The 17,041-nt window shown below is 33.7% G+C and overlaps 1 protein-coding gene across 1 annotated transcript; it reads left to right on the top strand.

Annotated features, from left to right (window-relative positions):
* Nucleotides 1–4,293: 4,293 nt before the first annotated feature.
* LOC106072466 (autophagy-related protein 13 homolog) lies at nucleotides 4,294–16,832 on the top strand. Its single transcript, XM_056038963.1, has 7 exons — nucleotides 4,294–4,692; nucleotides 5,621–5,843; nucleotides 7,241–7,365; nucleotides 9,641–9,876; nucleotides 10,342–10,461; nucleotides 10,970–11,252; nucleotides 13,475–16,832. The coding sequence occupies exons 1-7, from the start codon at nucleotides 4,525–4,527 to the stop codon at nucleotides 13,715–13,717; spliced, it is 1,398 nt and encodes a 465-aa protein (XP_055894938.1). The 5' UTR covers nucleotides 4,294–4,524; the 3' UTR covers nucleotides 13,718–16,832.
* Nucleotides 16,833–17,041: the final 209 nt, after the last annotated feature.

Below are 17,041 nucleotides of genomic sequence, written 5' to 3'. Positions count from 1 at the left end.
TATGTTAGCAGATTTTGTACGGTCGCGCCGTAAAATGTCTCAAGGATCTTCTTGTTTAATGTCTGAGCACATGGACCTGATGGCATATTTTCTCGTCATCCTTGAATGCACGCTTGATGTTAGCCACAAAGAGCAGACGTCTTTTACGTAGCGATCCAGAAGTTAAGGTAGAGAACTCTTACAGTTTATGTAGTTACAAGGGTAATAGTACACAGGGCCGGTCTTAGGCCACTGCAACCAATGCGGTCGCAGTGGGCCCCGCGCTTTCATAGGCCCCGCGCTAATACTAGGTGTAATTATTAAATTGCAAAATATATACGAAAAATTCCTGGAAATCTCCTGAATTTATTAAAATCTCATGAAAACTCATAAAAATCTCATGAAAAATAGAAAAAATTGTCATTTGTGGGTGTCATTAATTGTGGAAAACGCGAATCCTACGCGCGTTAAAAGAAAAAGGCATTGTCAGCTTTCATGTAATAGAATATAATAATCGGGCGAATGTTCACCTTAATCGGAAGTTCTAATACTTTACTTATTTTTATAGCCACTGGCATATAAATATGCCCTAGGTTGCAAGGTTCGTAGAGTAAAGTTAATTTGATCACAATTTAGTACTTAGTAAAGATTGAATATAATTCAAAGTTGAATTTTTTTTCTAATACAAAATCTTAATTTTCACTTATTATCCTTATTCCCACACAGACTAGGCCCCGCGCAATTAGTTTCGCATAGGGCCCCGCAATTGTTAGGACCGGCCCTGAATTAGTACAGTACTTACGCAAGGTAATATGTTTTGTAGCAAAAATAAGGGCCTTCAACGTTTGAGGCGGACGATCCCGTTTGCGTGACATGGTACGATATATATATATAGCCTACCCTTACGGCTCAGGGCCCCGCAAAGGACATTCACCCAGGGCCCCGCGCACTGCTAAGGCCGCCTCTGGTCATGGTCGACCGCGAAATGAATGTGACTAAATGCTTATCTAGAAGATGCGGGTGTGTCAACAGAGAGGTCAGTGAAGAGACAATCTATTTATTCCTGGCCATAAGGATAAATCAATTCCTTTGACCAAGGGTCTTAAGATTTTTACTGAATCATAACTCTACTATGGTCTTTAAAGGCTTAAGGGGATCGCCTCTGTTAAGCTCGCTAATGAAAAAAAAAAGATGCTTTTCCTGCTACCCGACATGTGACGTTGCGTACTGAAAAGTCATGATGTTGTGACTTGAGGCGATGTACGCACGTCATTGTTTTTGCAAGGGGGGGGGGGGGGAGATGTCTCGGCTGAACTCTCGATAGTTTGTAGGCACGAGAACATGTTAAAAACCAAACTTCTAAATCAAAACATTTTTGCGAGCCGTAAAAATGCGAAAGAAAATGTTTAGATACAAAAATCTGAACCGTCGAAATCAATAATTAAGAATAATAAAATTTAAAAAAAAAAGATGTTTTAATAGATAGCTCTATGTGTATATGTGTGTGTATGTCCTTGAATTGAAACCTTAAGAAAAGAAGGGTATTTATTTATTTTTTTATGTAATGGCGTATTATATAACAGAAAATATTACAATAAAGTTTAAAATCTCATTAAAGAAATATTCGGTTTTGCATTTAAATCCAGTAACCAAAGAAATAAAAACTGTTAAGAAACATTGGACCTGTGTAACTATCTTAGTGTAAAAGTATATCTACATAAAGGCCATGCTTGACTAACTATGCCATTGTGCTATTTTCTTCTCTGAACACTCAACATACAACAAAAACTATTGCGTAACGCGCATGGAAAAAAAAAAGCGGGGTGGTCTTGTTGTCATCATCTTCAACTACACACCATGACTACACGATTATAGACTAGGCCTATCTGACCATCAGTCGGACGCATATAGTCTATTTACTTTTTGGGCAGGGAGGGTGAGGATTAAAATGTGTGTTTTTTTCTAGAGTTTGTTATCGACTTAAAATGCTCTTAGATCTATTGGCCTAACTGTAGATTTCGAGCTTGATCTCCATAATAGGTTTAGGCCTACAAACTAGAATCTATTGTAGGCCTACACATCTGAGTCTTCTAAGGGTGTAATTGATGTTCCTGCATTAAAAAACTATCGTTTGCCACTAATGAATTGATTAAAACTAAATATTGACCTAATAAGCTTCGGATTCCCTACTATAAACTAGTATAAACTAATAGAAATTAAACACCACCACGTGACTTGGAAGAAATACGGAACAACCCTGTTCATTTTAGGCCTAGAATATTACATAGAAACTTTTGGCAAAAAAAGATAGCAAAATTGCCTAATGTGCAAGTCCAGCGACTATTGGCCCCATATAACTTCTACCAGCATCTTACTTTACCAATCCCTCGTCAAATGCAGGCTGACTAATTAGTTGTTAACAGCATCATTTTTTCGATAATCAAAGTTGTTGATATCACGTGACCAGAAAACCGTCTCAACCGCTACCACATGTTGAAAAGTTTTTAAAATTTTTAATTGAACTTTTTTTTGTTTGTAGGCCTAACTAAAAAAAAAGTTGATTAAACTACGATTTTAACTAAAAAAAAATGTTCTAATCAAACTTTGGACTTCATTTTTTTATTTAAACTAACTTTATAGTTAACTTTTGCCCAGCACTATATATATATTTATTATATATATTGCCCAATTTGATCGATACGTGTAAAGTGATCTACCTCGTCATTAAAAATATGCCCATTTACAGCTTTTTTTGTGTGGGATCAGCGAGTAAATCCGTGACATTCCATTGGAAGGGGGGGGGATATAATCTAGGATTCATAACAGAAATATCGATTATGCCACCTTCTATGCAATCTGATCTAATATACTAAGCTTTATAGCAGTCGTGATAGTTAAGCCGTTAAAATAATATGTAATGTAGACTCAAATCTTTGTAGGCTGATCTAGGTTTATATTGTCCAAATTTAAGAGTTGAGTCTAAGACACTTGGAATTCTAGGCCTATGGAAGTTTGCCTCCATCTGCGTGCCTGAACAAACTTCTGTCTGGGAAAGACCCAAGCAGATATAAGTTATTACATCCCTATTACCGATACCATAACCAAAGAAACTCGGAGCGAGGCCAAGGGCCAAGCACACCGGGGAAACCCCCCCCCCCCATATTCATTCTCTGTAGTCTGTACCACGTCCGCCATAAAAACGAAACAGCAAAAAACGGCAATGGACTCTGTCCTTAGGCACCCGAACTATTCGCCTAATCGTCGCCTCTAACGACCGTTTCCACCCAAGCGCCACGGTGAGTCTCATAAGCATTGCCCGGGCGTAGACTCGATATACCGGTAGATAATAGACTAGGTCTCTAGTTATGGATGTACAACGAAATCTAGAACAAAATAAAACAGACATGTCAAACATTGCGTTCGCGGGCCGCTTGTGGCCCGCTTGGCCACCACAAGAATTATCCAAAATAATGTTAAATTACTAAGCTTTAAACAGTCACCATTAATTTTCAGGTAAAATATTTTCTGAAAAAAAAAATGTATTAAAAAAAAAACTAAATCGCAACAGGGCCTGTCACAAGAATTTTGAGATACATTAGGAACTACTTAAGCTCTGTTCTATGCATAAGAACACAACAAGCGAGGATGTTTTTGAGAAATTACAGGAATTGAAATTGCAGTACAATTTATCTTTTTGTAAAGCTAGCTAGTGTAGCAGCGGATGACGCACCAACCATGAATGGGGTTAGAAACAGTGGCGTAGCAAGGTACCCGTGGGCCCGGGCATAAGAATATGTTGATGGGCCCCTCCCTTCCCCACGTATGAAAAATATTTTGTGTGACAAAGAAATCCATTAGTTGAATTTATCGATACATTTACTAAAAGACACCGTTCGAGAATATCTGATCAAAATGTGTCATCAGTGATGAAAGAGTCAATGACAAACATAACTTCAACCAGATATTAATAAACTTGTATCCCAGAAAAGATTTCAAGCATCAGAACAATGAAAATAATGCGTAGGCTAATCATTAATTTTTAATCTTATCTTATATGATACAGACGTTACTTCAAAAAAGAAGATCAACAGATACTACAAATTTAGCTAACTAAAGGATTCGTATTCCATTAATTATTGTATTCTATTGTATTGTTTCTAATTTACATAAAACAAGTAGGCTATGTTTTCCAACTGATTTTTGGCTGCCCGAGATAAATACAATTATTTTCTTTGTCCTTTTTTTTTTTTCACAGTACCTATATAAAAACTATTGAGGTTTAACCTACTTTCAATGTAAATAGATCAACTTCCGTTAACCAGAAATGAAAACAAAGATTTTTTTCTTCTATTAATTTAGATCTGTAATTTGTTAACATATCATTTGTTAAAAATTGTTGTAATTTCCTAAATACATTACAATAGTGTAAATACTCTCAAAATTATGAAATTGTGTCGAAATTCGTGTTGATCATCCTTCGATGTGACATTGGCTCTTTGAGCTGAATCTGGAATATAGAAACAGCTGGCATCCAAAATAAACAAGATGGCGATGGCTAATAACTCTTATTATCTTGAAGCAAGTGTTGGAAAAGATGATAACTTTGAAAAAATGTTTAAAAATTTTACATTTAAATGTTTGCAAGTTATAATACAGTCTCGAATGGAAATAAAGAATAAACGCCTTCTAAAAGAACCATCATCAGCTGACTATGTAGGTAGATTTTTAGATAATTTAGTCTTAGACTTAGACTACTTAAAAGTTAAAGTACTTACTACTTAGAGTTAAGAGTTATGATATCTTACTCACTTACGTTACTGTTAGAGTTACTGTAACTGACTTTAGAATATATCTAATCTATAAATAAATAGTATAATAATATAATAATAATTATTAAATTATAAAATTAAAAGTAGTAAAAGTATAACTATAATAATAACTACAAACTGTAACTATTCTAGAATCTAGATCTATGTTAAAATAATATTTGTCTATAATTAATAAAGACAAATATTTAAAGTAAAGTTAAATAGTATAAATTTAATAAATAATTGAATTTTAATTCTATAAATTTAAAATAATATATTAAATATAATAATAAATATTAAATAGTCTAGTTTATATTATTATATATTAGATAATATATTAATTATATAGATCTAGTAATAATATAATATATAGACCTCTAATAATATAGGCTTATATTTTTAGTATTGTTAATATAATAATGTTATATAACTACAGTCTACATCTAATTTATTTCACTAAATTTTATTATAGATCTTGATCATTAGTTAGAATTAAAGTGGTTTCCTATACTTACTAATACACTTTCACAGTATACTTAGTATGTCTAGATTTAATAAGTATAACTGTACAGTATAAATCTAATAGTCAATTATAAATTAATACAATATATATGCACAACTACATATTGATGTGTAGGATATTCTCATCTCTTAGTATTTTTCTTATGGCTTCCTTTTATGTCAAGATGTCATCACCACTTGCTACATTTCACATATGGAAGGAGCTAATTTTTTTTAGGCTTATTTTATATTTATATAATACAATAAAATCAGTTTTATTTAGGCCCTATATAATTTCTATGATTGATTTGTTTTTCTATTTCTTCATTCAGTTCTGTATAACAGTAGCCGACAATGCAGCAATTGAAGAACAAATCAGAAAAGTATTGGAAGGTGTGAAATGTTTCCCTGTGAGGGAGCAAAGTATATGTGTTGAGATCCCCCTGGTGACTAATGATGGGGATCACATGTTTTTAGAGACCTGGGACATTTCTTTTAATCTTAGCAGTCTAGATACTACCGCCAGCAAATTGCAGCATGTCTTTACTAGAATGTGTAAGTAAGATCTAAGTCTTGGATGTTAAATGTGACTATATCTCATGAAATGCACATTAAAAGCAAATTAATGTTAAGTGTTAGTAAAGCTGCCTCCATAAAAAATTTTGTTAACCACAAACTTCTGTGGGGAGTTATTTTTAGATGAAAGTGGCAAGGGCTGAGGTTTTATTGGCTGATGTAGTGGTTGAACTCACGTCTAATTTTAGCGGTGTACGAGATCCTGACAAAGCGAATGACACTAATGTTTCCTGACTCTAAAATAGCAGAAAGTATCATCTGCAGCAGATCTAAAGCTACTGCTATGGTACCTGAGTTAGGTTCCACTACTTATGAAAGCCTAATTCAAATCTACTGCTATGGTACCTGAGTTGGGTTCCACTTCTTATGAAAGCCTAATTCAAAGCTACTGCTCTAGTAACTGAGTTAGGTTCCACTAAGTATTTATGAAAGCCTAATTCAAAGAATGCAATCATTGTCTATTTCTACTGTTGGACCCAATGGCAACATGAAAATGTGCTCCCTCTTATAACAAGGACTTTGAATTCTGATATATCACTTGTAGAGATTCAAAATTTCTGAGTCTGCCAGCTTTAACTTCCACGCTACACTTGAAAGTTTAATCTGTTAAAGAGTTTCAATAGAATGACATTCCTTGGTGCCATTGGCGCATTAAGACTAGATAATGCTTATGTTATGGTAGAGGAAAAAAAAAAGGAGTTTGTGGATCTTGACTTCAGTAATTTGACCCTTTATATTTGGCTAAATGCACTTTGTATTCCGTGCATATTACTTGTCATTGTTTCTGATCTCATTATTGATATTTTATATTATTTAACAAGTCTTCTTTGAGGATTGCTGCATGCCATGGTTTTTATATATTTAAATATTTAAAAGATTTCTGTCTTTCATGAATATATTTTTTTACATTTTTAGAAATGACTTTTCCCCAACTAATGTCAGGTACCCTTTAGAGCTGGGTTGACTCAGAAGTGCCCTAAAGATCCCAAAATTAAAAATCCCAGTCTTCACCAGGATTCCAACCCAGGATCCCCTCATTTTGGAAGCCAATTGCTTTACCATTTGGCCCCCATGGCTGTGTATGTTCTAGAATATAAATTTAAACATTTATCCAAAATACAAAGCTTTTTTTTTTTAAAACAAAAAATATAGTTTAAAAATCAGATTTTAGGCTGGAGTTACAATTTTAATTAGAATTTTCTTGATCTAGCTTTTCTAAGTCTCTTCACTCAACTTCAAGAAATCCTTAAAGTGGCTGCTACCTACAGTTTTTTAAATGCATTTTTGAATAATTGATATACAAGTTTACTAAAGAATAATATTACTTGTAATAATATTACATAGTGTACTTTTTATTAAAATATTTTTTTTTCCAGGTGTTACTTTGAAATCTCTGTTATGTGCAACTCGTGCTATGCCTGCATATAAATTAGCTAAAAATCAAGGGGAAAAAGGAGGAGGCTTTAAGTTGAACTACAGGTTATATTTAGGGAAGCCACAGGTAGGAGACTGTATTCTCAGCTGTTGTTTTTTTTACATCAATGCATTTTTTTGTTATCTTCTAGAATATGTATCTTATTATTCATATAATTAAAATTATAATTGAATTGTCCTCAGACATTATAAGATTGAAATGAATTGGTGACTTAAACAGATTTGATATAAGCAAATGTGAATAATTGTTTTCTAAAAAAAAAAAAAAATTAGTACAAAATAGGAAGTATTTATATATATATACTTATAAGTGACTAAATATGGAAAGGAGATTTAGTGTAACACTAAAGCGTGGGAAGCTTAGTCGAGAGGCTAAGTGCGCTTGAACTTGGCTTGGCTACCTAGAAGGGGGCTCGAGGTTCAACACCCGACTCTGGCAGAGTTATGTTTACTGAGGCAGCACGGAAAACCAATTCCTAGATAACCCCTCCCCCCCACCGGTCCACAAATGAGATTGGACCAAAAGCGCTCTGAGCATGCTATAAGCATGAAAGTAGCGCTATATAAAAGCTATAAATATATAACACTTTGCAATTAATGCAGCTCAACTTAGCTTTGCGTTCTCATTTGAGTCTGCTTAACTTACATTTATTTCCACACATATTTCTGCTTAGTTTATTGGCTAACTTTTCCTTTGGTGTGGGCTACTCTTGGCCCGACATTGTGTGTTTTCTTAAAATTGAACACAGCTGAATTGTTATTCTTTACATACTTTTATTAGTATAACTTTATAGAGGAGTCAGGATGGGTTTTTCTAGCAAAAGTTTAATAAGCTTGTGTCTGTTTGGCTGGACTCCAACAGGCTAACAAAAGGAATAAACAGTTGTAATACTATCAGGAATAAACAGTTGTAATACTACAGGAATAAACAGTTGTAATACTACAGGAATAAACAGTTGTAATGCTATCAGGAATAAACAGTTGTAATGCTATCATGAATAAACAGTTGTAATGCTATCAGGAATAAACAGTTGTAATGCTATCAGGAATAAACAGTTGTAATGCTATCAGGAATAAACAGTTGTAATGCTATCATGAATAAACAGTTGTAATGCTATCAGGAATAAACAGTTGTAATGCTATCAGGAATAAACCGTTGTAATACTATCAGGAATAAACAGTTGTAATACTATCAGGAATAAACAGTTGTAATACAATCAGGAATAAACCGTTGTAATACTATCAGGAATAAACCATTGTAATACTATCAGGAATAAACTGTTGTAATACTATCAGGAATAAACAGTTGTAATACTATCAGGAATAAACAGTTGTAATACTATCAGGAATAAACAGTTGTAATACTGTCAGGAATAAACAGTTGTAATACTGTCAGGAATAATCAGTGGAAATACTATAAAGAATAAATGGTTGTACTATTAACAGGTGAGCATACCACAACTATCAACATTAAATGGCCTAATAATGAAATACGACGTTTAATGAGATGACTAACATTAAATGAAGTAATAATGAATTCATTTATTATACCAGTTACTTTTAGTAACTAGCAATTTCATTCAACTCACACCACATCCTCAACTCAAGGTGACATGACCCACATGACCCCACTACTTGGGCAAAAGTCTACAGATAAAGACCCAACACAACTCTGCAGTTTAAAGGGTAGCATCATCTAGATCATTCTAAAGCTCCCTGTTAAGATACAGAAAGCAGAGATTCGTGATGCTGTTTCATAGAAATTTTAGTGGCAACACGAATGGCAATAATTCAAGTCCAAAAAGGCTTATAAACTTGTCTTTACAAAGGGTAAATGCTGCCCAATGCCTCAAAGCATTTGCAAGACAGAATTAAAATGACTTGTATAAATAAAGGATGCCAAAGAATGATGTGCACATGGAATCAAACAGCACATAAAATAATTCTTTCTGTACTCATTGTGCCAATAAAGTGGAAAAAAAATATATATTACAAATACTTCAACAGCACTTGACAGAGGATAAGAACTTTGGTAAATTCACTTTGAGATGAAAAATGTATTAATGATGTTTTAAAAAAAAAATGTATTACCTATTACAGGTGTGCTAAAACAAATGTGTGAAGTAGTCAAATTTTTTAGCCTAACTTCAATTTTTTTACCTGAATTTTTTAAAACTATTTTTAGTCTTCTCTAAATGTGTTAATTGTTCAGTTTTCTAGATATGATATTTGATCCTTGAGAGGATGTATGAGCCCTGCTTTTTAGATCAAGTTGATTTGATAGAAATGAATTATTCATTTTGAAACTCTCAATCGCTCATCATGTTTTTGTTTTTTTTCAGACTCACTTTCTGGGTGAAGGTTTCAAAACAGTTCGAGCTGGCGCTGTGCCCACAGCTCAAGGGCTTTTTACAATCAATGTCTCATTCCGTACCAAGCTTCTTCTCTCCCCTGCCATGTCTGCCTCTGCTCTGCAGGCCATTGAGGTGACAGATAATTATTTTATGAAGGAGTATAAAACGTCCTCAGCGTCGTCTGCTCTGTCAGATCCACAGCCTTGTTCTCCCTCTCCAAGAAGGTAAAAATTCATGAAGACTTTATCACATTTACATGCACCTGATCATTACTTTATCACATTTACATGCACCTTATCTTTACATTATCACATTTACATGCGCCTTATCTTAACTTTATCATATTTACATGCACCTTATCTTTACGTTATCACATTTACATGCACCTTATCTTTACTTTATCACATTTACATGCGCCTTATCTTTACGTTATCACATTTACATTTATTCTGAATAGCAGCCCCTACATTTGCTTTGCATACTGATTTGTTTTTTAAATTGTGTAAGTATATTGTAGAAAGTATTTTTGAAACAAAATAATGTAACACTTGATAAAGAGGAAAAAGATGTACATTCCCAATAAAAGATTTTTTCTAAGACTGACCATAAATTATTTTTTATTTAGCTTGTAATGTATCTATTTGTGGTTATTGGGTACAATTTCCATTATTTATGTTTATTTTGTCCAGCCCAGTCAATAGATCTGAAAGTCCTTACTGTTTTGCTGTTTCTCCTGGATCTATTGAGAAAGAGGAACATGAACTAAGAGCTCGATTCCCCTCAGAGTCTAGTCCATGGACGCACTCCAGGTTAGTAGCTGATATAAACTATTGCTGCCACATTCATTTAGCTATAGAACATATTGTAGCTCTATCTACAGTTTATAAATTAAATCTGTTTTGTTGAAAAGGATGTACCAAAATACAATTCTTAGATTTGTAACCCTTTATTTGTCATTGCAAACATTTTACTTCTCAAGAGATTTGTGATCAACAGACACTGCATCATTTTCAGGCTTCTTTCTACATTCATATGTCAGAAAACTGAATAAAATAGTTTATATAAAGTTAGATTGGCTCATTGTTGAACTAATATATTATCTAGACATAATCTGTGCTTCATTTGAACATCTCTTCTTGAACAATATAGCCTGGCTTTGATGTCTGGTTTTGAGTAATATTGGAACTCCTCCCCCATTGAGCTAAGGCAGATGTTAAGTTTGTCAACAATCACAAACAACATTAAGACTTGTTGAAAGCTTTTATTATGTAATAAGATTTGATAGAAACACTAATAACATTCTGTCTTTAATTTCAGTATTCTGAATTTAGAGGAACTTCCAGAGCCAGTTGTTGGAGCTTTCTCTAAAGCCAGTCACAAGAAAGTGATAGAGCACAAAGTTCCATTTGAAGGTCTGATGAGACGAAGTATGGTGGCCAGACAGGAGTCAGAGAAAAGCAAACAGTCCTACGATGAATGGGCTATTGATGGGCGAAGAAGCAGCAGGCCAGACTCAAAGGAAGGAGAAAAAGAAAATGTTCCAATAGATTCTCAGAGAGGACAGAAGATGTCTATAGAAGATGAGTTTGTTATGGTCGATGTAAGCATTATATTTGATTTTCTTTTTTTTTTTTTTTTTTTTGTAACTTCTTTCACATCCATCTTTCTTGTTTCTGGAAGGAAAGTTGTGGAATCTTTTTTGACATGGAATTTTTTTTTAAGATAAATAAATATATATTGTTATGATACACAACACATCAACACATCAAGAACCTGACAACAAGACTCCAAATAATCTGGTACTTTAATAATGGTCAAATCAAACAGCCAATACGACACAATTGGCAACACAATCAACTGCTACAACATTAGACCGTATATCACTGTGCTAAACTCATAAACTCTACTGTCTCTTCCTGGACTCATACATTTCACTGGAGGACTGCACCAGGACCGACTTCATGGCTGACTAACAGTCCCGGTCTCAACGCTCTCCGGTCTTGAACTGCAGCTTTCCTACACACTGTGTCTGGTCTGCGCAGGCTTATGATCAGATGACCTTAACATGGGCGCTATTCACGTGCAAAGTTCATGCCAGTACTGTCCCTTGCCTTTCAATATAGCACGCTAAACTGTATTACTGGCCTGTGTCACATATGTCAGCTGATCACACACAGTTAACCCTTTTGCCCGAATAGGGTTATAACAATATATTTATGACTATGCAATCCTAACATAACTGAGTAAATCATTATTTGGATCTTTGTGTAGATAATGGAACAAAATTACATGTAATGAAAAGTCAGGGTTTGAATCTCTGGCTTTCTTTAATATCATCACAAAGTTTGTCAAACTCTCATCAGGTGTTGAAGAGAACAAAAATTCTACTTGTTAATATCCATTAATTATCTTTTTTCATAAATACGTAATTCACCAAAACAATACATTTATAATACATACAAAATACATAACTATAACTGTTAAATACATTGTATACATTTTTTATATTTGTAATTTTGTTTATAAAATCTAGGCTTGGAATATTTCTTCTATTATAATCACTGATATTTCACATCAGTATTTGAATGGTTGTCTTCTTTCACTCAGTGGTTAAATGTGTAAAATATCCATCCATCCATCCAAGTGGCGCTACAGCCCATGGAGGGCTCTGGCCTGCTTCAACACATGCCTCCATTCAGATCTCACTTGAGCCTTTTGTCTCCACGCCCGAACCCCAAGCTGTCGTAGATCTGCCTCCACATCATCAATCCATCGCATTCAGGGTCTGCCTTTGGGTCACCTGCCTTTTTGTTTTTGCCGGTATACAGTTTTTGCTCCTCTGTTCTCTGACATTCTTTCAAGGTGACCTGCCCAATATAGTCTGTTTGTTTTTATTTCTGTCACTATTGGTGGGTCTTCATACAATTGATATATCTCATGGTTAGTGCATGTCCTCCACCCTGTTTCATCTTGTATAGCACCATAGATTTTCCTAAGAATTTTTCGTTTCTAAGTATGTAGTAGATTTTCGGTTGTCTTTGTCAGTGTCTGGGTCTCACTTACATACATTGCTACTGGTTTTATGCTTTTGTATATTATTTTGTGGTTTTCCTTGATATTGTTTTGCTCTTACGTAAATGATGGGTGATATAAAATACTCTGTTGCCTCCAGCTATTCTTTCCTTTATTTGTGTTAGTAGGTCATTTTTTAAAGTAGTTGTACTTCCCAAGTATTTGAAAGTTTGGACATTTTTGAATGTGTGGTCTTTGATTTTAATATATCCTCCTTCTGTTTGTCTCTTGTCATTGTGATGTTCTTGGTTTTACTGTTATTGACCTCAAGTTGCAAGTTTGTTTTCTTTCCTGAATTAGTTATTAAGAGTACAACATTATTATTATTATTATAGCTTTTATATAGCACTACTTTCATGCTTATAGCATGCTCAGAGCGCTTTTGGTCCAATCTCATTTGTGGACCAGTGAGGGGGAGGGGGTATCTAGGAGTTGGTTTTCCGTGCTGCCTTTAGGCGCTCAGAAAACACAACTCTGCCCGAGTCGGGTGTCGAACCTCGAGCCCCCTTCCAGGTAGCCAAGCCAAGTTCAAGCGCACTTGGCCTCTCCACCTCGCTTCCCACAACATCCATGAATAAGATATGCTTATCACACTGAATAATATTCCTTTTGAATGATTCATTGCATTAATTCACTGTTTTAAGTTCTTTTTTTATTGTGTCTTTAAGGAATATTGCATTGCTATTTTCAACATGTCACAGTAACCTCTTATCGTTTGCATTTACCAGTACTTATTTTGTTTATTCGCAGAAACCTCCGTTCGCCGCAGACGATGACCCTCGGGATGTCAAAGCTTTTCTTGGTGTTTTTTTCCGAGCCCCCAAAACTTACGAGACACAGGAGTGCAAGGTTTCTGTGGAAGAGTATCTGTGTGACGTCGAGGCTTTGGTTTCCAAGTTGGAGGAGGATATGCCTGTGTTAGACGAGTTCTGTCAGTCAGTCATTAACCTGAACAGCCAGGAAGAGGAGGATGAAAACCCTCTGTTTAGTTGATGCTTAGTCAGGCAGGACTTATAGACCTTGACCTTGCGGAAACCAACACGAGGGATAGTTGGATCAATGTGCAGCCTAGCTTTCAGCTCAAGTGTTGAATGTCTTACATGTTGATGAAACTTTTGGATGTGCTTTTAGCTACATCTGCTGTCTACGTCTGCTGTCGATGTCTGCAGCTTGCCAACATTCTTTGTAGTATCTGTTCACATGAAACATTGGACTTGAAGAAGTGAAACTAAAAGAGTGTGGCATGAGCACCAAATATAAGAATACATATATATATATATAGAGAGAGAGAGTGATTCATATATATATTAATGCATGTGTGAATATACAGTTTAGTATGTATGATGAATCAAAAGTTTTTCCAAACAAACTTTTAAATTACATTCATGAAAACTTTAAAACTTTGAATAAATAAGTTGGGTTGCCAAAACCTAATTTCCAGCTAAACTTACAGTGTACAGATTCTCAAGTATTTACTTAGATGACTGTAAGCATTGATTACTTGATGACTTGACTTGCTACAGTTCAAAGTTATCACTCACCAAAATCTCCCTTAACCAACTGATAAGCAGAAAAGAAAGAAGAGTGCAGAGTTGAAGGGAGAAAATTGAGACCAATAATCAGGATTAAATGACAATGTAGTCAGGAGTAATAACTAGTCCTTGAATACAAAGAGCATTTTGAAAATTTCTATTATTATTTTATTATTATTTTAACTTGTTTGATTTCTGTGAATGTTAAAAAAAATGTAAAATAAATACAAACCACAAAGAAGCTCCATTGAAATTATAATTTTAGAAAACTTAGAAGTGGAATTGATGTTTCAAAAATAATATTACTTAGTGTTATATGCTGCAATCAATGAAGTTCACTATAGACTAGAGCAAGACCCTAACAACAAGCCAAGAAAGACATTTGTTAGAAGTTAATTATTGAACAGAGTACAGAAACTTATTGGTAAGTTTAGAGAAAGTTTCGATATGATGGTAACTTTTAAAAAGGAAAAGTTGATTAATATATATGATGCCAACTTTGAAAGACTTCCAAATACAAGTGAACAAATTAAGAAAAATTTGAATAATTATGCTGTATATTATTCCTGGATTAGATCATTCTATTATGTCTTGTGAAGAAAGTTTTCCCAAGTTGCTAGTTTCAGAACTTATCCCCAGGATTTGAAAAACAGTATTATCTTATATGCTTGTGTGCATGTCATTTGTAATAAATTACTTGTGAAGGATATATAGCATGTATTTATTGGATTCACTGATTTTTTTTGTTTCTAGTTTAAAGCACAAACAAATCAAATCAAAATATTTTATGTTTTGTATTATGCAAGTTTTGAACAGATTAATATATGTGGTTTTCATTTTTAGGTTAGGGCTAGTTTTTATTTTGGTTTCCAACAGACATAACTTTAATTTTAACTCACGGGAACTGCTGCTTTTAAAAAGGATGCTATACACTATGTCACACACAAACTTCTGTTAAGTTTTTCAAGAGTGGAATCATGTGGCTACTTTAGTGAGTCACTTAGATTTCATTTATAAAAGTGAAAACTGCTAAATTATTACACTTCACATGTCTTAAATTTGAATTCTTGAATCATTCCAGTCCTGTACATATTTGGAACTCTTGTTGCTGTAAAAAGAAGTTGAATAGAGTCATAGAATTTGAGCTTATTGTCTACATTCCTTGCTGTTTCAGTAAATGTCTCCATTTTGTCTACAAGTCTCCATTTGGTTTTTATAAGTCTGTAATCTTTTACATTTTTTTAAAATTCTTTTTGTTTTAATAGCATCTCTATTTTGTCTCATGTCTCCATTTTGTTTCAATAATGTCTTCATTTTTTCATTATATCTTCATTTTGTCTCATTATGACTCCATTTTGTTTCATTATACCTCAATTTCGTTTCATTATATCTTCATTTTGTCTCATTATATCTTCATTTTGTTTATAGATCTTGGTAATGTTCACAATAATACAATAAAAAAAAAATATTTTAATTTTATGGTGAAGAAAATGTTTATCACAAAATAGCATAATTATTTTGCTTTGTTTATAAAACAATTTAGAAATATTGAACAATTGAATGTCTTGAGTGGTCTTCTGAGTGCAAGTATATTTTATGGTTATACAGCATTTTATGCATGCAAAACTCTCAGCACTCATGTTAGTCATATTTATTGTTGCTTTTATGCTGAAGCTCTAGGACTTGTTTTATGCTGAATGAAAAGAATGTTTATAGTATTTTGAAAAGGTTGAAAATGAGAATGATACTACTCATATGTTTATACCTTTCTATTGTCTAAATTTCCATCAAAAAAGAATTTCCAAAAACATAATGATGATTTATGACATTTTTTCAGGTTAACATTAATAAACATAAATCTAGATTTCCATTGGATAAACTGTACCAACAAGTGAATGTTATTTCTATCTAAGAAAATATTTGGTCTAAAAAAGATATCATCATGGTACAAGTAGTGTGTATGGGGCAGATGATGTTATAAGGTCTTAAAGGGGAAACTACTATTACAAGTAGTATTATTTGGTGTTGTTGACCAACCATTTTACTATTATTTCAATGCCACATTATTTCGAGTTAAAGTGGAAGTGTATCAATCACTCTGGCTTCCTGGCCATGTGTTATGTGCTTGGAACCGTCTGTGTATAAGATGTAGCCAGGTTCAGATCCTGTACGCTGTCTTCCCCTGTTGTCCAGCAGGATGCAGTAATGTGAAAGAACACTTGAAGCTGTCAAGTCAAAACACATCATTTCACTGACTCTGTGTGTTTGAGGCTGTACTTTGTGTCTGAGGCTGTGCTGTGTGTTTGAGGCTGTGCTGTGTTCAGTGTAGATATGCTGTAACTATTGCATCTGCTACTAAACAGCATCATTGGGATGCTTATAGAATTAATGGTGGTTTTTATTTTATTTGTTATTTACTTAGATCATTTCTTCACACAAATCATTTCTACATTTTGGCTTGTGGTTCCCGGTGAATCATTGTGACTTATTGTGTTCTATTGTGAACATCAAGTATGTAAATCAGTTGTTGTAACATGTCAAGGTTTCTCAAAATTTTTATGATCATATCAAGTATCTATTGAATTTAGTTGTACAATTTTAAATATGTATTATATATGTGTATTAAATTTGGAACAAAAAATTAAATGGTGTGTTTGATTTATTGACTGTTAAAATTTTGTGTGAAAAATTTTTTAAAAGAGGCTCTTAACCATGAAACAAAGATATTAACTCTATTCAGCAAACTTGATTTAGTATGATGGTAGATTTTCTTCTATTCTAACCC

The sequence above is a fragment of the Biomphalaria glabrata genome, chromosome 8 (assembly GCF_947242115.1).
Source record: "Biomphalaria glabrata chromosome 8, xgBioGlab47.1, whole genome shotgun sequence".
NCBI classification, from domain to species: domain Eukaryota; kingdom Metazoa; phylum Mollusca; class Gastropoda; family Planorbidae; genus Biomphalaria; species Biomphalaria glabrata.
The sequence above is the reverse complement of the archived record's forward strand: the minus strand, read 5'-3'. Positions and strand labels throughout refer to the sequence as shown.

What these genes read in the sequence shown, in the direction of transcription:
- LOC106072466 (XM_056038963.1), top strand. Translation starts at nt 4,525, where the DNA reads ATGGCGATGGCTAATAACTCTTATTATCTTGAAGCAAGTGTTGGAAAA. An exon ending in TATATTTAGGGAAGCCACAG is followed by an intron (nt 7,366 to 9,640) that starts GTAGGAGACTGT and finishes GTTTTTTTTCAG; the next exon opens with ACTCACTTTCTGGGTGAAGG. An exon ending in AGTCCATGGACGCACTCCAG is followed by an intron (nt 10,462 to 10,969) that starts GTTAGTAGCTGA and finishes CTTTAATTTCAG; the next exon opens with TATTCTGAATTTAGAGGAAC.